Here is a 24,888-nt window from a genome sequence, read left to right as displayed (position 1 = left end):
CAGATCAATGGGCAGGGCCTTTGCTTTGACGACATAATAGACATGGAGAAGTCCAAACGGACACATCTCAACACTGGAAATAGTGCACCAAGGAGACTAAAATCAATCGATAGCCGAGTTCCTGGGCTAACGAATAAGGACTTGTGAGATTACTTGTAGAGGAAGGGGCAAGGCATCGAGGTCACGTCCATCGCTCAGCCGAGAACACCTTTTTTGGTAGAGTTGGATACGTTCGAGGCACCGAAGAGATTTAGTATGCCGATCTATGATGGTAAGTCAGACCCAAACATTCATGTTGGTTTATATTTGAATGCAATGTCTCTACGAAGTGGAAATGAGCAATTTCTATGCAAGGTGTTCCCGGTGACATTTAGGAAAATAGCATCAAATTGGTTCCTCAAACTGCCGAATGGGTGCATTAAGAATTGGGAAGGCCTAGCCGAGAATTTTATAACCAGGTTTGTTATGAACAGATTGCAGCCACTAAAGGTTAAGATCCTATTGGCCCTGAAGATTAATGATGGTGAAAGCCTTAAGGCTTACGCTAAGAGATACTACGAGGTTTGCAACCAGATACCGACTTGTAACCAGGAACTCGCAGTTGTGTCTTTCAAGAATGGCTTGGAGAATGATTACCCACTTCGGCAATCCCTTGCAAAAACCCTCCCGAAGAGTACGGAGGACCTTATGGCAAGGATTGAGAAGTATGCAAGGGCGGAGGAAGACAAGAAAGGAAAGAAGGTGAGTGTAGTGAAGCAAGAGAAGAGAAATGAGTCACCAAAGCGCAGCCAAGGAAATACCAGCACTTACAGGACAGAACCAGGATTGAGGGCTATGCAGGCTTTGAGCATAGTTTTCAAGATCCCAATCTACAAGATCCTAGAGAGGATCAGGAATCAACGTTACTTTAGGGTACATAGACAGGAACCCCAGGAAGAATTGTGCCTACCATGACGAAAATGGGCACATAACCCAAAGGTGTTAGGCTCTAAAGCAATACCTGGAGGACCTGGTCAAGTATGGACACTTGAGAGACTTGATAGATAAGGAAAAAACAAGAGAGGAATAAGCGAAGTTGGCCCAAGCACCGGTAAGATCACCACTACCCCTGGCGCCATAGGCAGATGGACCATGGGTTATAAACGTGATCCATTTGAAGGTTAATACGAACAAGATCTGAGGAGAGACACATAGGGTAAGACATCTGTAGCATGTCTTCCAAGTCCAACAGAAGAAGCCCTGGATTGAAGGACATCGGGGGCCGATGATCTCATTCACAAATGAAGACCTAGATATGATGCAACATCCTCACAACGATACGCTAGTAGTGACACTGAAGATTAGAGACTGTTAGGTAAGGAGTATACTAATCGATCAAGGCAGCTCCTGTGACATCATGTATGTCAGATGTTACAAGGAGCATGACTTTCACAAGGATGACTTGGAGCAGTCCGACAGCCCCATGGTCAGATTTAATGAGACCCTGACGTGGCCACTAGGAAACATGAACCTAGAGATTCAGGCAGGAATGAAGACGGTAACCATAAAGTTTACTGTGATAAACACCCCTTTCACATACAACATCATCTTGGGAAGGCCTTGGTTGCACTCTATGAGGGTTGTTTCCTCAACTTTGCACTAGCTGCTACGATTCCCAACTAAGTTTAGGATTGAAGAGGTGAGAGGAGACCATGTGCAGGCTAAAAATTGCTCAATGGAAGCAATGAAGTACACCTGCAGTGTTAGAGAAGCGGAGATGGCAGAAATAGAAGATGAAGACTAAGAGGTCTTGAATGATGTCGGCAAAGAATCCGCTGACAAGAGCTAGGAGCCTTTGAAGAAGGTTCTGGTACAGGAAGGGGACGAAGAACAATTCATTCTTTTCATCTCGCGCTTAGCCAAGGAAGAAGAAAGAAAATTGGAAGCATTCTTAAGAGAAAATATAGAGGTGTTCGCCTAGATACCGTACGAGATGCTGGGGATCAGCCCTGAGGTCATCTGCCACAAGCTCAACGTGGATAGATCGGCCGAACCCGTGATCCAAAGAGCTAGGCGACCAACCTTGATCCATGTAGAGGCAGTTGAAGAGGAAGTACAGAAATTGTTAGAGGCACAGGCAATCCAAGAAGTGAACTACCCAACCAGGCTATCCAACACGATGGTAGTCAAGAAGAATAATAACAAGTGGAGAGTTTGCGTGGACTTCACTAGCCTAAATAAGGCTTGCCCAAAGGACTGTTTTTCCCTACCAAAGATTGACCAACTTATGGATGCTCTGGGCATGGAAGCATGCATTTTTTTGAAGCATGAAGGGTTTATCACCAGATAGCCATGTATGCACCGAATAAGGAGAAGATGACATTTATCACCCTGAAAGGACTTTACTATTATAGAGTGATGCCCTTTGGACTAAAGAATGTAGGAGCAACATACCAGAGGTTGGTGACCAAGCATTTGATTGGAAAGACCGTGGAAGTCTACATCGACGACATGGACGTGAAGAGTAAGGAACCTTCAGATCATCTAGTTGATTTGAAGGAAGTTTTTGACATCTTGAAGGCATATCGGCTTCGCCTAAATGCCTCTAAGTGCACTTTTGGAGTAGGATCTGGTAAGTTCCTACGATATTTGGTGACGAAGAGAGGAATCAAAGCAAGCCCTGATCAGATTAAGGACATCCTTGATTTGAAGAGCTCGAAAACAACAAAAGAGATCCATGTTTTGACTGGTAAGACAGCCGTGCTGAACAGATTCATCAGCTAGAGTTTGAAAAAGTGCAGGCCATTCTTCCAGCTTCTGAAGAAGGGCATAGATTTTCTATCCACAGATGCATGCGAAGTCGCCCTGACCGACTTGAAGAGGTTTTTAATAACCCAATTTGTGCTATCAAATCCAATTCCAAGAAAGGAACTATTTCTATATTTGGCAATCTTGGACCACGTAGTCAGCACCGTGGTCATCCAAGAAAAAGAAGGAGAACAAAGGGCATACACTATGTAAGCAAAAACCTTGGCAAGCGCGGAAACAAGGTATCTATCCTTGAAAAAATTGACATTTGCTCTGGTAATGGCTTCGAAAAAGCTAAACAACTACTTTTAAGCCCATAAGATCGTGGTGCTTGAGGAATATCCACTAAAGTCTCTATTGTAACATGAAGACTTGTCGGGGAAGAATATCACAATGGGCTGTAGTTCTAGGTCAATATGACACAGAATACAAACCAAGGACAACAATCAAAGGTCAGGTTTTGGCCGACTTTGTTGCTGAGTTTACACCGAGCGCAAGCCCAGAGCCAAGACCTGCGAACCTCAGCCTAGGGTACACAGAAGAACTAGAGGAAATATAACTAGCAGCAGAGAACCCTAAACCAACATGTCAGAAGTAAAAGCAAAAGAAGCCGAAACCTCATGATATTTACGTCGGCTAATCCTTTTACCTTTTCGTCAATGCCAGCTCAAACCGATAAGGAGCGCAGACAGGAGTAGTGCTAGTTTTACTAGATGGCCAAATGGTAGAACAATCAATCTGATTCGGGTTAAAGGCCTCAAATAATGAAGCAGAGTATGAGGCACTGATTGCCGGACTAAAACTAGCAGACACAGTCGAAACTGATGAAGTATTAGTCTACAGTGATTCCCAACTCATCGTGAACCAAACGACCGGGAAGTACGCAACCTCAGATGAGAAGATAGTGGCCTATGTGAAAGAGGTCATCAAATTATTAGCCCAATTTCAGAGTTGTCAGCTACAACAGGTCTACCAAGAAGACAACAGCCACATGGATGCGTTGGCCAACCTTTCCAGTGCCATAAAGTCAGACACGCCAAGAACAATTATGGTGGACTACCTACTAGGCCCAAGCATAGAGCCTCTAATAACCGAATATGAGGCAATGTGCATAGAGTTTGGTCTGAGCTGGATGGATGCCTTGGTCAAGTTTATTAGAGATGGCTAGCTGCCAGAAGACAAAAAGAAGGCACACAAGATAAGGCTAAAGTCAGCAAGATTCTACTTGTCGGCAGAAGGCCACCTATATAGAAGGTCCTTCACTGGACCTTTATTACAATGTGTGTACCTTCCCAGGTAGAAGAATTCTTGTATGAGATCTACGAAGGAGTTTGTGGAAGCTATGCACGGGCAGATCTCTTGCCCACAAAGCCATATCACAAGGATACTAGTAGCCCAACATAAAGAAAGATGCAGAACCTATGCCAAGAAGTGTGAGAAGTGTTAAAGGTTACTTCTCTAATACATTAGCCAGCCAGAGACTTGAACCCAATATCTAGTCCTTGGCCATTTGCCCAGTGGGGCATGGATTTGATTGGGCAATTGCCCAAGGCAACTAGACAGAGAAAGTACTTATTGATAGCCACATACTATTTAAGAAGTGGCTAGAGGCTGAACCTTTGGCCAAAATTCAAGATATGGACATGAGGAATTTCATCTGGAAGAGCATCATTACCAGATTCAGGATCCCAAGAGCCATAGTGGCAGACAATGGTACTCAGTTTGACAGCAAGTTGATCAAGAACTTTTGTATGAAGTACAAGATCAAGAACTACAACTCAACTCCTAGCTTTCCTCAAAGCAATGGCCAAGCCGAGGCCTCTAACAAAACTATCTTAGATGGAATAAAGAAGCAACTAGAAGCTGCTAAGGTAAATGGGTGGAGGAGTTCCCTAATGTTCTATGGGCATATCGCACTACACAGAGGAGATCTACTGGAGAATCACCCTTTGCCATGGCGTATGACAAAAGCCGTTATACCAATTAAGATCGGCATTACTGAAGTTAGAACCCAGGGAGTAGAAAATGGAACAAACGAGGCATTCCTAGCCTGGATTTGGACTTGATCAAAGAAAGGAGGGAGAGAGCTGCAATTCGACTGGGGGCATACTAGCAAAGACTTGCCAGAGTATACAACAAGAAGGTGAACCCCAGAGAGTTTCAAATTGGAAACTGTAGCTTACTTTTCGTGCTCTTTTTGGATACGACTAGCCCTATAATTCGGACTCCCGTGGTTCTGAATCTGATTTCACAAGTGCAATGTGAAATAGATAAACACAAATGAGTCCAAATCCGGCAAATCTTTTAGAAAATTGATTTTTAATCAAAATGCTAAAAATGGACCACTTTGTCAGGTTACAAAGTAGCCACCTAAATGTTTTTGGAAAATTTAGGAAACTTGAGACTCATGCCAAAGGCCATTAGTACATCATCACCAAAGTATCTCGGCTCAGGAACTTAGGTATGAGAGGGGAAGGTCATGAGTGGAGCACCCCACTCACCTGATCAATGATCAGCCTCTACTAATCGCGATGTGTTTTTTATTTATATTATATGCTCTTGTTCTGATTTTTAAATTAACATTACTATGTGTTACACACAAGTATAGGCTAATTTGCAAAAGTTGAAACATTTGATTTCATGTTTGTTTGAAAAGTGTTTTGAATACGCATCACTTGAAAAAGTGGGCTCGTATGTACATTAATCAATTTACTCAAATTCAAGCAATTAGCCTTCATCCATCGGCATTCAAATAGATATATCACTTAAGCATTTAGCCTCATGGAGTATGCTTGATATGGCGACAATCACATGCATGCAATATGCTATAGCAATTACTGCTCACCTAGTACTCCAAAACAAGCTAAACAAAGTAAAATAATTAGAAAACATGCATGCTCCTAACTTATGCAAAAATGGCTAATGTGACACATACAATCATGCAAGAAAATAGGCTTGGCTACTAGCATGGTATATGATTCCATTCAAGACATGTGATAAATCACGTATTTGTTTAAGAAAGTTAAATGCGACATCGGTTAGTATGATGAGCCGAACTTTAAATGCGTGCGAGACGAGTGTATGCAAACATGGGAAATGCTAAGGAAACATGATGTTCTATGCTGCCATTGTAAGCAGATAAATAAAAGGGAGAAAGAAATGGGGTTGGAAGACATACACCATCATTGCATATTTTGCCCTCATGTAAGAGGGTTCGAATGCCTAAATGTCCGAATTAATAGCTAACTATTACAACATCAAATGAATGAATTGAGCTAAACTAACTACTTATTATCTATTCGAATGAATTCTAATTTAATTAGCTATCTATCTATAAGGGTATTGTAGCAATACTAACTACAACAATAATATACAAATGAAATTGCAACCATAATATTTAAAACAACCATAATTACAATAAGAATAATAATACAACAATGATAATTACAAGGATGCGAATAAGAATATTGATCCAAGCAACCATGAGAATGATCGTATGCACAGTGCTCAGAAGCTGCTCTGTCTGCCCAGACTGCTTTGCCTCACCTTCAGCCAATGCCCTCTGTTTCTGCAAAAGGTGACTGCTTACCACACATTGGAGGCTGGCCGGACCCCAATGAGGCTCGGCGAGATCCCAATAAGGCCCGCTGACCCTAATTTTCATGCCAAAACCTATTTTGTGCTCTTAGGTGAGGTTAGTGCAGACAGAGCCTTTCCAGGCCTTGTTTGTCCCTCTTGCTCTTCTCTGTCATATGAAACCCAAGAGAAGAACACATTCGCGTTCGAAACAATCAATTAGCACAAGTTGATGGCTTGATGATCCCGACCACGTTTAGACAAAATTGATAAATATAATGAACAATGACCACCCCTCCCTGTTATCATAAAGGCTCAAAGAGGTAAGTAGACATGCTCTAAGTCTTATCAACGTATCATGGATTGATAGGTGACAATTCTCGGAGCAATGGACTTGACATAACGTCCGGCCAAATCCAACAAACTCTAAACATTTTCTTTGTGTCGGTTTAGTTCATTTTAAGCCGATTTTATTAGTCCTTTCCATTCTGTAATCAATTTGTCCAAAGTGATGTTTAAGTCCATTAAATGAGAGGAAATGTCAAACGTGAAGTGATCTGAGGCATGAAAGAGAGACTACGCCTTGATGATGAACCTCCGAAGAGGTTAAGCCATTGAGCATAGGTCTCTTTCCCATGCCTTAAGTGACCATCAATCCTTTGATATAACTCTCAAACAAAAAGAAAGAAGAAAAGAGGGAGGTTGTAGACATGATCATGCAAGATTGATATGAGACTCTTAATATGAAAACCAAGCAAAGAAAAGCTATCAACTCAAATGGGTTGATATCTAAGACCTAAACAAGCAAAGCCATGATGACTTACAACATGATAGGAAAAGTATTCAAAGCATAAACCAATTAAGTGAACTAAAACAAGTCTAAACAGCCCTTGATATATAAAAACCAATGACCAAAATTTATGTTAAAGAGCAAAAAAATGTAGGAAAAAAATAAGAAATCACAAGGCTAGTAAACAAGAACAAGGAAAGGTGGCCAACCCCTCCATTTTTGAGAGTTTTAAACCATGTTTTTTAGCTCTTTTGACCTCTGAAAATCAGTTTGAAAGTCAAGAAAAATAGTGGTAGATCCAAGGAGATGAGCTATGAAGTAAGGTGTAAGAAAGGGGGTTAGCCCTCTCTACCTTTGGTAGCTATTCAACCCCAAGTTCCAACACTTGAAATAGACTCAAAACAACACAAAAACACTAGAAAGAGATAGAACAATACTGAAATGAAAGCAATGAGAAAGGTGGCAAGTTTGTACCTCTTCAAGAGAACAAACTTTTATTATAAACCAAACTCAATCCAAAGGCCCTCTCAAGCTTGAAGGGTGATATCTCAAAGATAGCTTGTATAGAAAGAAGGAGCTCTTAAGGGTGATTTTGCTCTTATGAAAATTTTCTAACCCTCAATAAAATGGCTTCAGTTCGTATTTATAGAATTTGAGCAAAATAAGTCACAAATATCTTCAAAAAACAACAGCTAGTTGATTCCCGCCTAGAACAGTGTTTCTCACCAAAGAGGGCCGGCCGGCTCTCAATGGCCATGGCCGACTTTGAATGGGGCATGGACGGCTCCTAATGGTCTCCCCTATTCCTCTATTCTAGGTTCTGTGTAGGGCAGCACAGGGTTCAAAAATGAATTTCTGGTGTATAAGCAGTGTAAATATAGAAGGTTTAGGATTGTGTTTTGGAACCTGAACGTAAATCCTTCGTTGAGACTTCGAACCACACACACCACAACTTTCATCATCAAGCAGTGTAAATATAGAAGGTTTGGGATTGTGTTTTGAAACCTAAACATAGATCCTTCGTTGAGACTTCGAACCACACACACCACAACTTTCATCATCGAGCGCACAAACCAAAGCATCTAGGTCTTGCAGGCGGTCAAAAATGGGGTGTCTACAATTGCCCATCTTTGACAGAACTCGAAGTCATAAAATGATGTGAGTAAATGTCCCCGAAGATGACCCATTTGACGAGGCCGTAAGACTTGGGCAAGAAATCAAGACATAAATGCAATGACTGAACTCGAGGGCAAAGTGCAAAATGATATGCAAAAAACAAATAACTTATGATCATGCAATGAAACAATGCAATGAAACATTCAAATGAATATAACAAGCAATGAAACAATGCCATAAGCAATAACAGAAATGCAACGTCTGAACGAAAAAAAAACAACTCAAGCCATGTCTCACACAGAAAGAGGTGAGTAAACAAACACACCTCACGTGAAAATGATGCAGAGAGTGCAAACCAGAACATGCCCTATGCTGGACAGATGCCAGCTTTAACTATGTCTTACACAGGGAAGGTAAAGGGCGATATAATCATTGGGCACACCCGAGGTTTTCAACCGAGGGACTTGAGATCCTAACGCGTCTCATGTGAAAGGAAGAAAGGTGGTGTGAACAAACAGGCGCACCTGTTGTTTTTAACTGAGGCAAACAGTCCTAACGTGTCTTATGCGAAAGGAGGAAAGGTGGTGTGAACAAATAGGCGCACCTGTTATTTTTTAACTGAGGTAAAAAATCCTAACACATCTCACGCGAAAGGAGAAAAGGTAGTGTGAACAAACAGGCGCACCTGCAGTTTTTAACCGAGGTAAATAATCCTAATACGTCTCACGCGAAAGGAGGAAAAGTGGTGTGAACAAACGGGCGCACCTGCTATTTTTAACCAAGTTAAACAATCCTAACGCGTCTCATGCGAAAGGAGGACAGGTGGTGTGAACAAACAGGCGCACCTGCTATTTTTAACCGAGGTAGACAATCCTAACGCGTCTCACGTGAAAGGAGGAAAAGTGGACAAATCCAAACGCGTTACACGTGAGAGTAGAAAATTGGATCAATGAAACAGCAAACAAATTCCATAAGCTGGTAAAGTGAAATTATCTCATCCGAGGTAGGCCTTGGAGAATGAGGTCCACAGAGATAACTCAAATCAAGACTTAAAGTGTAAATACGAATTTGACAAAGTTTTGAACATGAATTTTAACAAACCAAACAATGCATCATAAAAGCAATCTAATAAAAAAAATCTTCAATTTTGTTTTGAAAATAGGCTTGATATATAATTCCTGAAAGAAAAACATGCAATTCGAACCATGATTCTGTGGTATGCGAAATTCGGAAACAAATATGAAACAAATAGAAATTAAAATCACAGATTATAAATGTGAAATAAACAACAAAACAACTGACTAAAATAAACGAAGCAAATTACGGAACAAAATAAAATTGGAAAAAGAAGAATAAAACTCTCTCTTTTTCTTTTTTTTGCTCTCATTCTGTTTTCTTTTCCTCTCTCTCTCTTCTTTTTCCAGTTCTACTCTTTTTTTTTCTGCTTTTATTTTCATTTTCCCAAAAACAAATCAAGGCTGCCCAAATGGAGAAATAGCAAAACACATGAACCGGGTTACACTTGGGGCTGGCTGGCGTACGATGGAGCACGACCAGGCCCAAAAAGAGTCGGCCAGCTTGCAATGGCAGCTAAGGGTAGTATGGTAAAATCGCAGCCCATGACGGGTTTAAGTAAAGCCCAACCCTTCTTTCACACATACCCACACCTGAAAAACCTCCCTCTCTCTCTAAGCCTCCCCTCTCTCTAGGTTCTCCCTATTTTCGCAAAACCCACCAGCCCTTGCAAATTGTTTTCTTGAATCCCTTTTCCTCCTCTATGTTTTGAACCGATTAAAAAGTGATTTGGTTGACTTTTTGGGTTATCTTGGTTTTTCTTGATTTCTCAAGTGTTTGTCCACACTTTTCCTTCTCCCTATTTGATTTTTCCTTCTCTCTTTATTTTCTCTCTCCTAGGGTTTTGGGATTTATCGCTCAACCTCACCCATCCGCTCACTTTTCTTCACCTTTCTATTTTTCCTCTATTTTTCCTCATGGCTAGTGGTGAACTTCCTATTCTCGACCTTGTTGTTAATATTAGGGCCGTCCTAGGTGGGGACATAGAGGTCGAGGACGTCTTTTCTCCCAATCTTGAGCCCGTATTGCCCCCCTTGCTGATAGGCCTTTTCATGTGGCCACCTACCAGCTATGCACACATGCCCTGACCCTTGGCGGCATTCTGTGATTTGAGGGTCTTATCCCTGGGATTGACGAGGACATTTTTCTATGAGAGCCTACGGAGCACTTGTTCACCGATGCCTTCATGGTAAGCAATTTCTTCTCTTTGCTTACACATATGTGAATTCCTTTTACTGTACTGTGAATACTGACAACATTTCTGCACTATAGGTGGTAGTCAGGAGGATTAGAGGTTACAGATCTAGTTCTGGCCCTAGGCACTAGTACGAGAGGCTCCCTGCGGAGGTCCACACATTGGTCGACGTGGCCGGCTTCGGGCCTTTCTGCTTAGGACTAGTGTAGATGAGGGTTGAGCCACTACTACACAGGGCCCTAGTGGAGATATGGTGGGACACCACAGACTTGTTCCATTTTTCATCGATTGGGGAGATGGCTTTGACCTTGTATGATTTTGCGATGCTTACTGGCATGTTGGTCGGGGTTGGCAAGTTGATCCCTTTTGATCCCGATATGGCGTAGTGGAGAACTGCATAGCTTCACCTCCTTCGCGCGATTCCAGACACTGCTAGTCCCCAGATGGTGAGGTACAATTGGTTCTTGGAGCATTTCTTCGCTCTTCAGCCAGCTACTCTGAAGGACGTCGCTTAGTACACCCGCGGGTTTCTCATGTATCTCCTCAGTACTACCTTGTTTGTGAACAGTGAAAACACCGTGGAGTTGTACATCTTGGAGGCATTGGTGCATCTGTCGAGGGTGGTGGAGTATGACTAGGGTGGCACCGGCCTGGCCACCTTGTACTGCTATATGAGCTTGGCCTCCTACCGAAAGGCAGATTTACTTGGCGGTTATTGGAGAGTTTAGGAGGTACACTTCACATTTCTTTTCGATTTTGCTTTGCATTTCCTGTTTATTTTAATTTCTTTGCTTGTCACTTGCTTTTCTTATTCTTGTAGCTGTGCGCCTACACATATTTCACTTCTCTCACTCCGGTCCAGTGAGGCCGATTGAGTTGTCAGTACCTGACTCCTGGTAATACAACTCTCGATTCGAGCAGCGCTGGCTCGTGGACCGAGACTTCCCTTACTTCTGTGGCTTCTTTGACACCGTCACTGCAAATAGGGTAACAATACTAACCTTGATCTTTTACTATTTTCCTTGTTTCCATACTATTGTTCCCATACTGTTGTTTAACCTTGGATACCTGACTCTTGCCTTATACCTTCTGTTCATAGGTTGACTGGCACCCTTGGACAGGCATCCCTCAGGCAACGAGGGTGACTTACGTTGCCGCATGGGAGGCCTCCACCATGCATATTCTGTTCGAGGGCCTTTTCGGTAGGGCATACTATTCAGGGGAGTGATTCATTTGCCAGACCCAAGGCTAGGCCGATCTTGATGTTCCACATCCTCCTCCTTCTAGCCCTTGATTGATCACTTGATGCAAGGAGAGGACGATGGCCGATACCACGAGGCCGGTGAATTCATTATATTCTTACTGACCCGGGTGTGGCCCGCGTACTTCCCGAGGCTGCTGCCGCCATTGTCGGAGATGCTTCTGTTGCAGCTCCTATTCCCGAGCTTCTTGTGGTTCCTACTAAGGTCGTGTACATGTGACCGAATAGAGTGATCGAGTAGATGACTCTTGAGCATATTGAGGAGAAAGATCGTAGGCTGATGATTGCTCCCGGAATCGAGTATGTACACGCTTCTTTATACTTCTGTCCATTGTGTTTTCTTATTTCTTTCCACAATGCTTTATTGCTTTATCCTGCTGTACTTTATTACTTTATTCCACTGTACATTATTACCTTTGTTCTTATTCTCAAGTCTCTTTACTGTTGCAGGTGCCCTCGGGGTATGTTGATGATCTTCTCCGGACAATTGACCAAATACTTTTGATGGTGGGAAGGAGGCAGACTGCTCCGGTTACTCACGATATTGAGGTACATTCAGCCCATAGTTCACTTTTGTTTACTATTTTTGCAATCTTGCCCACAATTTTGTTGAGTCCATACTGATATCGGTGCTATTTTCAGCTTGAGTTGGCGCTAGTTACACCAGCAGGACTCCTCCAACTGGGAGGAGAGGGAGACGAGGCCTAGTGAGAGGCAGAGTGAGGCAATGCTCGCCTTTTGAGGAGTCCTTTGACATGTACACGACCCTTGAGGATGAGGGGAATGAGGTCGACACGCAGTCTAGTAGCCCTAGTGATGACAGTGACTCACCTCCTCCGCAGTCAAGGAGGAAGGTAGTAAGGATGGATTGATTTTGTATTTTTCTTTTCTTTTCTTTTGCTTTGTAGTTAGGAATCTGCTTCAAATAGACCCTTGTATTTTGTAAAACAATGAACAGGGTTAGATCCTCCTGTTTATGAAAAGGCTACTTTGGATGGTTTCCCTTGCATTGCATAACATGTGATGACTGTATGGCACAACCGTTGCATGATAATCTTGTACAAGGCGTTAGTACCGTGAAAACTTGCTTTAGACTTATTCTTGAATCGGATAACAACGTACAACTGGACAAAATACAAAATACAACTCGAAAATAAGAAAAAGAAATGGAAACAATCTAAAAACACTAAACAACACTTGATGTAAACAAGACAAAACTCAAAACACAGCTCTGGTATGCCAAGGTGAGAACTTGCCTTCTCTGCAACTGCTTTAATCTGGGCAGTCATTGAGAGCTGACCCGCTCCAAATAGGTACGGTCGGTTGTAGCTCAACTTTTTGCGCTCCTTTCGAAAGACAAGAAGCCCTACAGTTTAGACTCTACCCATGGCTCTGAATCTAATTTCACAAGTGCAATGTGAAATAATGAAAACACAAAAAGAGTCCAAATCCGACAATTCTTTTTGGAAAATCGATGTTTTGAATGAAATGCCAAAAAATGACTACTTTGCCAGATTTCAAAGTCATCACCTAAATATTTTTGGGAAATTTAGGAAACCCAAGACTCGTGCCAAAGGCCATTAGTCCGTCATCACCAAAGTTGTCTCGGCTCGAGAATTTAGGTATGAGAGGGGAAGGTGTAGACACCCTATTTTTTATGGCCCTTACGACTTGGACACCATCGCATGCAAACCTGATGATGAACGTATATGCTCTTCAAGTGCTCAAAGTCCTCAGCAAAAAGCCGTAGCTTTGAGCCTTTCGAAGCCTGCACATCTGTTGCCCTGTTTTGAACCAAACCCTGTGTTCTTCAAGCCTACAGCTTCTGGTGGCTTGTCGCCACCTTATTGGGCTGTGGGCCATCACTTTTGGGCTATTGGCCATTGATGTGACTTGCCGGCCACCACTGATGGCCGGCCGGCCACCACTGATGGCCCGCCGGCCACCAGTTTCTTTTGCAAATATTTTGTGATAGTTGTGCCAACTGTTTACACAGATGCATGAATCTGCACCCATGTGTAGGGTTGGATATCCTTGTAGGGAGTTCATGTTTTCTATATATGGGAGACCCCTTTCTCATGTTTTAGGGTTAGAAAATTTTGAGATCAAAATTTTTCCTCTCTCTCTACATTTTTCTCTTTCTCTAGCAAATTCCTACACTTTAGCCTACAAATCCTTAACCTTTGCCTATACACCCTTAACCGAATCTTCTCATCTTTAAGCTGAGGTCTTTTTGAGCTTGGTTTGAGCTCTTGAAGGGTGTGTTGTCTTGGTTTTGTTTTTTGAATTTCTTCATCTCTTCAAGAGGTATAAGGCTTTGTCCCTTTACTCGCTTTTTCTACCATTGTACTTGCTGTTTTCCAACTGATTTTGGGCTGTAAAACTTCTATATTTGTGGGCTGAAACTTGGGTTTTAAGGCCATTAAAGGTTGAGGGATGTTTTACCCTTCTTTGTACCTTGTTTTGGAGGCCTTTGCCCTTGTGTTTCCCACCCTTTTACTATTGTAAACACTATTTTTCAGAGCTTTTTCAATGGCCAAAATCATGTTTTGAAGTCCAAATTTGGAGGGGTTAGCCTCCCCTCCTTGTGTCTTGCTTACTAGCCTTGTTTATGCCATGTTTTAGCATGTTAATCTAGATGTTTTTAGCTCAATTCCCACATGTTTTAGGACTGTATTAGACCTATTTTAGCATTGTTTTGGGCTGTTAGTTACATTTGAGCTTTGTTTTGCATACTTATAGTGTAATAGTCCTCATAAGTTTGGTGTTCTAGGCCTTAGACACCTTCTCCTTTGAGTTGATAGCATTTATTTATGCTTTTCTCACTCATTTTTAGCACTAATAATCTCTGTAACCTCCCTCATTTTTTGGTTTTTTATTTTTCTTTGAAAGTGATTCAAACTACTTGTCTGTTTAAAAGCATGAGTTTGAGGTGTCATGCTTAATGGTTTAATCCTTTAGGAGGTTCATTACCAACGGTATGATGTCTCTTTCATGCCTAAGACAACTCTTGGTTTGAGCCTTCTTTCTATTAGACGACTTAAACTCACCCTTTGGACTTAATTGATTAAAAAATGGTTGGTAATTTAAAATGGAGTAAAATTAAGGATAAAAATGGTGAAAGATAATAATTTGGTTGTGTTCAATCGGACATTAATTGAACACATGGAACTTGGACCATTTTATACTTGCTAGTGATGAAATGATTCAAGTCTCCAAGGTCATCGCTTCCTTTGATCTTTCATGATAGGGAGGTGGTTTTTGAGAGTATCATTTTATTGCATTTATTGAACTTGCACACTTGGTTTCACAAGCCATCATGCAATGAAATTGCATCCATTGATGGTTTGTGAACCGAACTTGCTACTCCTTTGATTTGATCATGAAAATGAGGGGTGAGGTGTGCAAACAAACCCTTGAAATACCCTGTATATGCTCTGTTTGTCCTTTATTGCAGCAAGGAGAACTGGGCAGCAGTGGTCGGCAGGCCACTTTCTATGGCCGGTAGGTGGCCGGCAACACTTATCGCTGGCCAACCGACCACTGATGCAAAATTCAACAGTGTGTTTCCGAGGCAGGGTAGAGTTATTCTAGAAGTGGGCAGCAGTGTTAGTGTTCTATTGCGCAACAGAGGCTCTTCGGAAGCAAAACAGTGACTTTTTGGGTGGAAATTGAGCATGTGCATGAGCATCCCTCGCATTCTGGGCTTGTTTAAAGTTTAAATATTTAGATTAAATATATGTTGTAATTAATTAGTTGTAGCCAGTTAATTTTGTAAAATGTTGTAATTAATTACTTAGTTAACTAGTTGTTCGATTTCGTTTTGTAATTAGTTAGTTAGCTAGGATAGTTAGTTGATTCATTTGTTGTAATAATTAGTTAAGTAGTTTAGCTAATTACATTTTTTTTTGGTAATAATTAGCTTAATTAGCTTAGCTAGTTTATTCATTCAGACTCTCCTTTGTGAGAGTGAAACGTAATAATGTGTATGTCTTCCAACCCCATGTCTTTCTCCCTTTTATTTATTAGCTTATGATGCTTAGTTTAGGAATATCACGTTTTGTTTAGCACACTCTGTGTTTGCATCCACTTGTATTGCATGCACCGAGGCTCGGTTCATCATTCTAACTGCATTGTTATTACTTATGCTTCTTTGAATACATGCTTAGACAGCATGCTATTTCATTGATCCATATGCTATATTAGTAGCCGAGCCTACTTAAATTGCATACCGCTTGTGTTGCATTAGTCATATTGCCTAGTTAGGAATCATGCATTTTTCTAACTAATTTCTTCTTTGGCTTGGAGTACTAAGTGACCCTTTACTCGCTTTTGCATATCACATGTGTGTAATTGTTGCCATGTCTAGTATGCTTACCATGAGGCTAATTTCTTAAGTGCTATAACTGCTTAAATGCCTTTGGATAAAGGTTAATTGCTTGAATTGGAATAATTTGAGTAAATGTTCGTATGCGATCATTTTTTCAAGTGGTACATATTCGAAACAATTTTCAAAACAAACGTGACTCGAAATGTTTCAATTCTTACAAAGTTAGTCTATACTTGTGTGTGCGTATCACATAATAATGCTAGCTTAATAAAACCATAACAAGAGCATATAATGTACATAAGACTCATATCATGATTAGTAGAGGCCGATCTCCGATCTTTGATCGGGCAAGCGGGGGTGCTCAAATGTATTCATGACCTTCCCCTCTCGTACTTAAGTTCTCGAGCCGAGGCAATGTTGGTGATGACGAACACGTCATGGATTTTTCTCAAAATATTTGGTACGATTCATGGATTTCCTAAATTTTCTCAAAATATTTAGGTGGCGACTATATATCTGGCAAAGCAATCCATTTTTTGGCATTTTTTTAATCAAAATCAATTTTCCAAAAGACTTGTCGGATTTGGACTCCTTGGTGTTTATCAATTTCACATTGCACTTGTGAGATTAGATTCAGAACTGCGGGAGTCCAAACTGTAGGGCCTATTTTCAAACTTCCGAAAGGCGACGCGAAAAAGTCAGGCTACAGAAGGTCATGAATTGAGCACCCCCCTCGCCCGATCAAAGATCGGCCTCTGCTAATCATGATGTGAATCTTATTTACATTATATGCTCTTGTTCCGAATTATTAGGCTAACTTACTGGGTGATACACACAACGTATAGACTAATTTGCAAGAATTGGAGCATTTGGTTCATGTTTGTTTGTGAAATTGTTTTGAATATGTACCACTTGAAAAAGTGATCGCATATAAAACATTACTCAAATTATTCCAATTTAAGCAACTAGCCTTCATCTACAGGTATTCAAACAGTTTATCATCTAAGCACTTAGCCTCATGATGAACATGCTTTGATATGGCAACAACCACATTCATGCAATATGCTAATGCGAAAATGCTCACCTAGTACTCCAAGGCAAGCCAAAAGAAAAGAGTTAGAAAAATGCATGCTCTAATATGCAATTACTAGGCTCGGTTACTAATATGGCATCTGAATCAATTTGATAGCATGCAGTCTAAGAACGTATTCAAAGAAGCATTTAACTGACAACGCAAGTTAGAATGATGCACCGAGCTCAATCCATGCAAGACAATGGATACAAGGTATGAGAGGTGCTAAACAAAATATGATGCCCTAAAGTAACCGTCATAAGCAGTTAAATAAAATGGAGAAAAACGTGGGGTTGGAAAATATACACATTATTACAACATTTGCGCCGTCACGCAGGAGGATCCGAATAAACTAACTAGCTAAGCTAATTACTACTAATTACAAACAGAATGAAATAATCAACTAAACTAGCTAATTAATCATTACAACAAATTAACTAACTAATTAATTAATTACAAATCAAAATGAACTAATTAATTACATGAATACAACATGAAAGAAGTGCTAAGTTAGCTATTCTAATTACTCCACCTCGGGAAACAAGGAATGCTCATGTATGCACGGATTTCCATCTGAAAATGGCCACAGTTCTGCTGCCAGATGCCTCTGGTGCACAGTAGAACATTTGTACTATTTTTCTTTTCACCTCAAAACCAGCTCTATTCTGTTTCAAAAGTCCACTGCTTTTTTTTTTTCAAAAGGTGGCCAGTAGGCTAGAAATGGTGGCCTGCCCGCCACAAATGATGGTCTGTTGTCCACAAAAGGTGGCCTGTCGGCCACTGATGCTTGGTTTATCTACTACAACAGAGAGCAAACAGAGCAAGCACAAGGTATTCTCAAAGGTTGTCTGCACAACTTACCCCTCCTTATCATCAAATAGCTCAAAGGAGTAGTAAACTTAATTCACAAACCATTAATTGATGCAATTTCATTGCATGATGGCCTATGAACCAAAGGGGGCAAGTTCAATAAATGTAACAAATAAGACTCCCAAACCCCCTCTCTATCATGGATTGATCAAGGGAAGTGGTTGACAATAACTTTTGGATCGTTTACATCACTAACAAGCATGAAACGATCCAAGACTCAAGGGTTTAATTAACGTCCGATTGAACCCAAACCAAGTTATTATCTTGCATCATTTTAGTCCAAGTTTTATTACTCCATTTTAATTACCATTCCATTCTTTAATTCATTAAGTCTGAAGGTGAGCTTTAAGTCCCCTAATGGAAAAAAGCATCAAACCAAGAGTTGTTTTAGAAACGAGAGAAGTTTCATGCTGTTGGTAATGAACCCCTAAATGGATTAAACCATTAAGCATAAGACCTCAATCTCATGCTTTAAACAAGCAACTAGTTTGAACCAACTTTCAAAGCAAAGAAAAAGTCAACAAAGGAGGGAGGTTGCAGAAGTAATTAGGGGTGAAAACAAGTAAGAAATAAATGTTATCAACTCAAATAGGTTGGTGGCTAAGGCCTAAAATACCAAACCTATGAGGACAACTAAACTACAAGCATACAAAACAAAGCATAAATGCAATAAACACTTAAAGCAGTCCCAAAACAGTCTTAAAACATGCAAAAGAAGTGCTGAAATTAAGAAAAAAAAAAAAGCTAAAATAGTAAGCTACAACATGGAGCTATGTAAGCTAGTGAACAAGACACAAGGAGGGGACGCTAACCCCTCCAATTTTGGATTCAAAACATGTTTTTAGCCACTGAAATAATTCTGAAATTCAGTATTTAAAAGCTCAAAAAAAGATATTGTAAAGGTGGGAAACACAAGGGTAAAGGCTAGAGAAGCAAGGTGGAAAGAAAGGTGAACCACCCTTCCACCCTTTAAGGCCTTGCACCATAAGTTTCAGCCAAAAAATACAGAGTTTATACACCCCAAAAATAGTAGGAAAAGAAGCAACCAAAACAATGAAACAAGCAAAGCCTTATACCTCTTGAAAAGAAGAGCACTTTTAAGCAATAATTCAAGACATACACACCCTCAAGAGCTCAAAGTGGGCTCAAAAGTACCTCAGCTCAAAGATGACAAGATTTGGTTAAGAGTGTATAGGCAAAATCTCAAGAAATTTCAAGAGAGAGAGAGAGAATTGTAGAGAGAGAAAATTAATTTTTGCTCTAATTTTTCTAACCTTTAAAAATAGAAGGGTAAGAGGTCCTCTATTTATAGAAAAACACCACACTCCCTCAGAAACATCCATTCATACATGTGTAGATAGATGCAAACATCTGTGCAAACAGCTGGCAGAAAATATCTGCAGAACACACTTGTGGCCGACAGGCCACACACTTGGCTGGCAAGGCACAAGGGTGGCCGGAAGCCAAAAAGGATAGCCAGTAGCCCACAAAAATGGGCCTGTAGGTCCCAGGTTTTTCAGGTTTGAAAGGCTGGGGTTTTGGTACAAAAACAAGGCACAAGGTTTGCAGGGTTTTGAGGCTCAGAGCTGTGGCATTCCACTGAGGACTTTCGAGCACTTGACAAGCATATACATTCATCATTGAGTGTGCAAGTGATGGTGCCCAAGTCATAAGGGAGGTCAAAAATGGGGTGTCTACATTGGCCTCCAATAGGATATGGCCAGCACTAGAAGTGATGTCGGTCAGTGCAGTCCAGCTATCATGCACTGCTCCTTCTCAAAGTCTATAAAAAGTGATCCCAAGCTATTTTCTTGGTAGAACAACAAAATTTGGATTTTTTGCTCTCAAGATGGAGATTCTTCTCAACAATAGGCTCCGAGACTGGATTGTCACTTTAGACGGCTTGAAAAAGGTGAATTTTCGCGATTTCGACATAAATGCTCTTTTTCTTTTGAGCCACACTTCGCTTTGCTTTCCATTCCTCCATGTTGCAGCTCAATGCCGGAACCCGATTACACACGTATTTTGCTTTAGAGCACAAGAAATATGTTCGACGTTCGAAGAATTTCAACCATTAATGGAGTCCTGGCACGGCGAGGAGATCATGCCACAACCCCGTTTTGGCTATGCCTGGGCACTTGGTCAAATGTGTGGGCTTTCCTCACATGAGGCTCGGTCCTTAGCTCATGATGGGGAGCTAGACATCCCCTGTTTAATTTATCGATTTTCTGCTATTAGAGACAAGAGTGACTTTCTTTGGTCAGATTATCGCCAACACGTCCTTTGCTTATGTTTGCTTGCTCAATTCCTACTTGCCTCTAGTTATGGCGGAGCCAACATCTGGTTGATCGAAGTGGCCCAATGCCTGAAAGAGGGCAAGAGTTGCATGGGTTTGGCACTGGCCAAAACCTTGATGGGCCTAGATACTTTCCGTCGGCGAGAGACTAGCCGGTTGGTAGGGAGTTTGCTGTTTCTCCAGGTAGTATTTCCCATCCTTCTGATTTATGATTCTCACATCACTCAACACTCAATCTCAGTTTTTCTATCAAAACCTCCTCCTTACTTTTTCCTCATCGTACACTTCTCTATTCTTTACTCTCTTTGGTTTTTCTTTTTAATTCCTTCCCAGGTATGGTTGATGGACAAGCTGAAAGTAGTGGACCCTTGCCCCAAATATTTAGCCTGAGCTTACTTCTTTCGCCAACGGGTAATGGATTTCCTTTCAGAGGGGTTATGGTATGACTGGATATGCAGCCGGTCCGCAGTTGACGTAGTGTGGCGTTGCCCCTGGCTTGATTTGATTGAGATGAGTTACAGCATGTCCCAACAGTCGGGTGCAGAGTTAATTGGCCTTACACAATGCGTGTTCTATTTCCCTCTCCGGTTCAGACGCCAGTTTGGGCATGACCAGATTGCCCAGATGAAGGGATGGAATATACGGCTTCATTTCCGGTTCATGTGTCGCACTTGCCCGGTATGTTACTGCTTGGAGGACGAGAGAGGTTCTAGCCCCTGTTGTTAGCTTCAATTACACCTTGTTTGATGAGTGCTTGGCTTGGCTTTAAGAGGAGACAGAGGTTGGGCCATTTTTAACTGTAGGATCTTCCACCTAACTTATCTGTGCCCCTAGTTTTACTGCTTTGATCTTTCTTTTCAAGTTTTAAGATGTAAAAGTAACTTTGATTTAAATCAGGAGTTTGGAGAAATGTACTTGTGTTGAAATCAATGTAATTAAAGTTGCGAGCACTAAACATTCTCCTTTTTTGGTCTAAAACTGGTCTACGTTGTAAAAGGTAAAATTTTGAGAAAAATAAACTTTATTAAAACTTTTCAAAATAATTTTCAGAAATGATCATTGCCTGACATGCATGGATTCAGTTCTTAAGATGTACAACCCCAAATCAGAAGATCACAACCGCTTCCAATTGCATTCACCATTACTGCTTCATCTTGCAACTGACCTTCTGCCAAATGGAGGTAACATAACCTAGCCAACAGATAATGGAAAAGATGGACCGATTAAATAAAATGAACAGGTCAATTGATTTGGAGATGGTTATAGCCGAACTTCGGGATGAAGTTGCCTATGTATCCCAATAATGGGAATCAGGCCTAACGTAGTCTGGTTCAGGTTCACTCGAGTATTAACACTCTCCTTTTGTGCTCTAACTTTTGCCAAAGTCATCCTTAAGGGTTTTGGACCTTACCGGCTCAGTTTTTCTTTAATTCAATTTTTTCATACTCTAACTTTTGCCTAGGTCGCCCTTTCGGGTTTTCGGTCTAGCAAGCCTCTCAAGGATAATATTTCTTCAACTTGTCCATATTGATTGGCTATGAAAACTCGAGGCCATCTAAATCTATGAGAATAATCGCCCTTCCTAACCAGATTGACTTGATGATATAAGGACCAGTCCAATTGGGTCTAAACTTGCCCCTAGGGTCATAGATGGGACCTCGGTTGTCTTTCAATACCATATCCTCTTCTTTGCAATTCCTGGACTTAACTTTCTTATTAAAAGCCCTAGCAATCCCGCGTTGGTAGCACTGGATGTGATATAATGCCCTCAGCCTCCTCTCATCAAACAACTTCAACTCCTCAAATCTGCTGTGTTGCCAGTACGCCTCCCCTATCTGACACTCGACTATAATTTGCAACGACAACACTTCAATTTCAATTGGCAGAATGGCTTTCATCCCGTACACTAGATAATAAGGGGTTGCCCTTGTGGATGGCTGAATCGACGTTCTGTAGCCCCAGAGAGCAAACGACAGTTTATCCAGCCAGTCCTTGTAAGTTTCAACCATCTTCTGCAAGATGTTCTTAATGTTCTTGTTAGCGGCCTCAACAGCTCCATTAGTTAGTGGTCTATATGTTGATGACTTGTTAAAAGCCATGTTATATTTCTCAAGTAGATCCACCACCACTTTCTTGAAGTGTGAGCCGTTATCTGATATAATCTTATTTAGAACTCCATGCTGGCAGATGATGTTATTTCTGATGAATTTAGCTACATGCGACGCTTTCAACATGGCATAGGACTGAGTTTCCACCCATTTCATGAAGTAGTCAATCACCACCAGGATGAACTCGTATCCATTTGACCTCTTTGGCGAGACTACACCGATAACTTCGATTCCCCAAATTGAGAAAGGCCATGGTAAAGTCATATTGTAAAGCTTTGACGGCAGAATATTCATGCGATTGGCATGGGTTTGACACTTGTGGCACTGCCAAACAAAACTAATGCAATCCTCCCCCATGGTTGACCAGTAATAGCCTTGTTTGAGGATCTTCTGGGCTAGCATCACACCGTTTATATGTGCCCACACTCTCCTCTGTGGATAGCCTCTATGAGACGCTTCGATTCCTCTTCCTCCACACACAGCTTGTGTTTTCCCAGATGACCTCTCTTATACAGCTTGTCCTTACAGATGATAAATTGGGAGGCCAGACGCCGTATTCCCCATTTTCCCCTGGTGGATACATTTCCTTTTCCAGAAAATTCCAAATATCGTAATAGCAGGGGTTCTTGTCTTGCATTTCATCTATTGCTGCAATGGTCTCATAAGCCGGCTTATACTTCTATTCGATGATAATTGAACGCATCGTCACTCCTAGTAGGATGTCTACCATAGAAGATAGAGTTGTTAATGCATCAGCGACCCGATTATTCTCCCTTAGCAAATATGTAAATGTCAGCTTTTCTAACCTCGAAATTAGAATATCCAAGGCCTGATGGTAAATGTTCGTTTTCTCCTTTTTGACTTTTCAGTCTCTGTTTGCTTGAGAAACAACCAAATTCGAATCTCTGATGACGTCCAACCGTTTTGCCCTTAGTTCTAGGGCAACTTCTAACCCAGCGACACACGCCTCGTATTCTGCTTCGCTATTGGACACTCTGAACCAGAGTTTGAAAGCTAGGGTATATGGGAATCATCTGGTGCTATCAGAAACACACCTATCCCATAACCATATTGATTAGCTGCTCCGTCAAAGTACATTGTCCACATCTCTTCTTCTATTTGCAAAATATCTTCATCTGGGAACAAATACTCTACTACTTCGTCACCCTCTACTGAGTGGTCTGCTAGTAATTTCGCTACAACTCTCCCTTTAACCGACTTGCCTGTAACATACTTGAGATTAAATTCAGAGAGAAGAAGCAACCAACGAGCTAGCCTACTCGTAAGTGCTGGTTTCTCAAAGAGATATTTGATCGGATCTAATCTTGAAACCAGAATTACAAAGTGAGCTAACAGGTAGTGCCTTAGCTTCCTGGTAGCCCATACCAAGGCTAGGCAAGCTTTCTCGAGCGGGTTCGTAATCTATTATCTTCTTGCTCAAATAATAGATAGTCTTCTCCACTTTGGTTTCAGATTCCTAAGCTAGCATACACCCCATGGTTGAATTTGTCACGGACATGTACAAAATCAGCAGCTTCCCCAGTTCTGGTGGTGATAACACAAGCGGATTCTGCAAGTATTACTTGGCCTGGTCAAAGGCAAACTGACAGTGATCGTCCCACTAGAACTTCTTTCCTTTCTTCAGGAGACCAAATAGTGGTTCACAAGTCAAGGTTAATTTTGACATAAACTGTCTTATGAATTGCACTTTGCCTAGAAAGCCGCGCACCTCATTTTCAGTCCTTGGTGGTGGCATTTCTAATTTGGCCTTGATTTTGGACGAATCTACTTCAATTCCCCTCTGTGTGATAAGGAAACACAACATTTTCCCTGTTGTCACCCCAAAGGTGCACTTCTGGGGGTTCAGCCTCAGTCTATACTTTCTGATCCGTTGAAAAAATTTCTACAGTGCAGTGTAGTGGCCCTCTCTCTCCTTAGACTTGATAATCATGTCGTCCACATACACCTCAATTTCTTTGTGAATCATGTCGTGCAAGATCGTGGTCGCAGTCCGTTGATAGGTAGCCCCAACATTTTTCAGCCCAAAAGGCATGACTCGGTAGCAGTAGGTTCCCCACGACGTGGTGAACGCTGTCTTCTCTCTGTCCTCAGGTGCCATTAGAATCTGGTTATACCTAGAAAACCTGTCCATGAATGAGAGCAATGCATGCCCCACGGTGAAGTCCACCAACTCGTCAATATATGGCAAAGGGAAATCATCCTTCGGACTAGCTTTATTCAAATCCCTGAAGTCGACACAAACTCTGATTCTACCGTCTTTCTTTGGTACTAGAACAATATTGGCCAACCAAGTCGGATACTTAGATAATCAAGAACCCTGCCTTAATCTGTTTGGTGACCTCTTCCTTAATCTTTAAAGCCTAATCTGGGCGGACTCTGCGCAGTTTCTGCT

The 24,888-nt window shown here is 41.4% G+C and overlaps 2 protein-coding genes across 2 annotated transcripts; one reads left to right on the top strand and one right to left on the bottom strand.

Annotated features, from left to right (window-relative positions):
- Window positions 1-255: 255 nt before the first annotated feature.
- LOC145807172 (uncharacterized) lies at window positions 256-954 on the top strand. The gene has a single exon (XM_082905109.1). The coding sequence runs from the start codon at window positions 256-258 to the stop codon at window positions 952-954; it is 699 nt and encodes a 232-aa protein (XP_082761235.1).
- Window positions 955-21,452: 20,498 nt separating this feature from the next.
- LOC145807170 (uncharacterized) lies at window positions 21,453-22,376 on the bottom strand. The gene is made up of 2 exons (XM_082905108.1): window positions 22,025-22,376; window positions 21,453-21,535 (listed from the first exon to the last, which is right to left on the bottom strand). The coding sequence occupies exons 1-2, from the start codon at window positions 22,374-22,376 to the stop codon at window positions 21,453-21,455; spliced, it is 435 nt and encodes a 144-aa protein (XP_082761234.1).
- Between the last annotated feature and the right edge of the window lie 2,512 nt (window positions 22,377-24,888).

Source organism: Camellia sinensis, chromosome 14 (assembly GCF_055761805.1).
Source record: "Camellia sinensis isolate YWXY chromosome 14, ASM5576180v1, whole genome shotgun sequence".
Lineage (NCBI taxonomy): Eukaryota > Viridiplantae > Streptophyta > Magnoliopsida > Ericales > Theaceae > Camellia > Camellia sinensis.
This window is presented reverse-complemented; position numbering and strand designations above follow the sequence as displayed.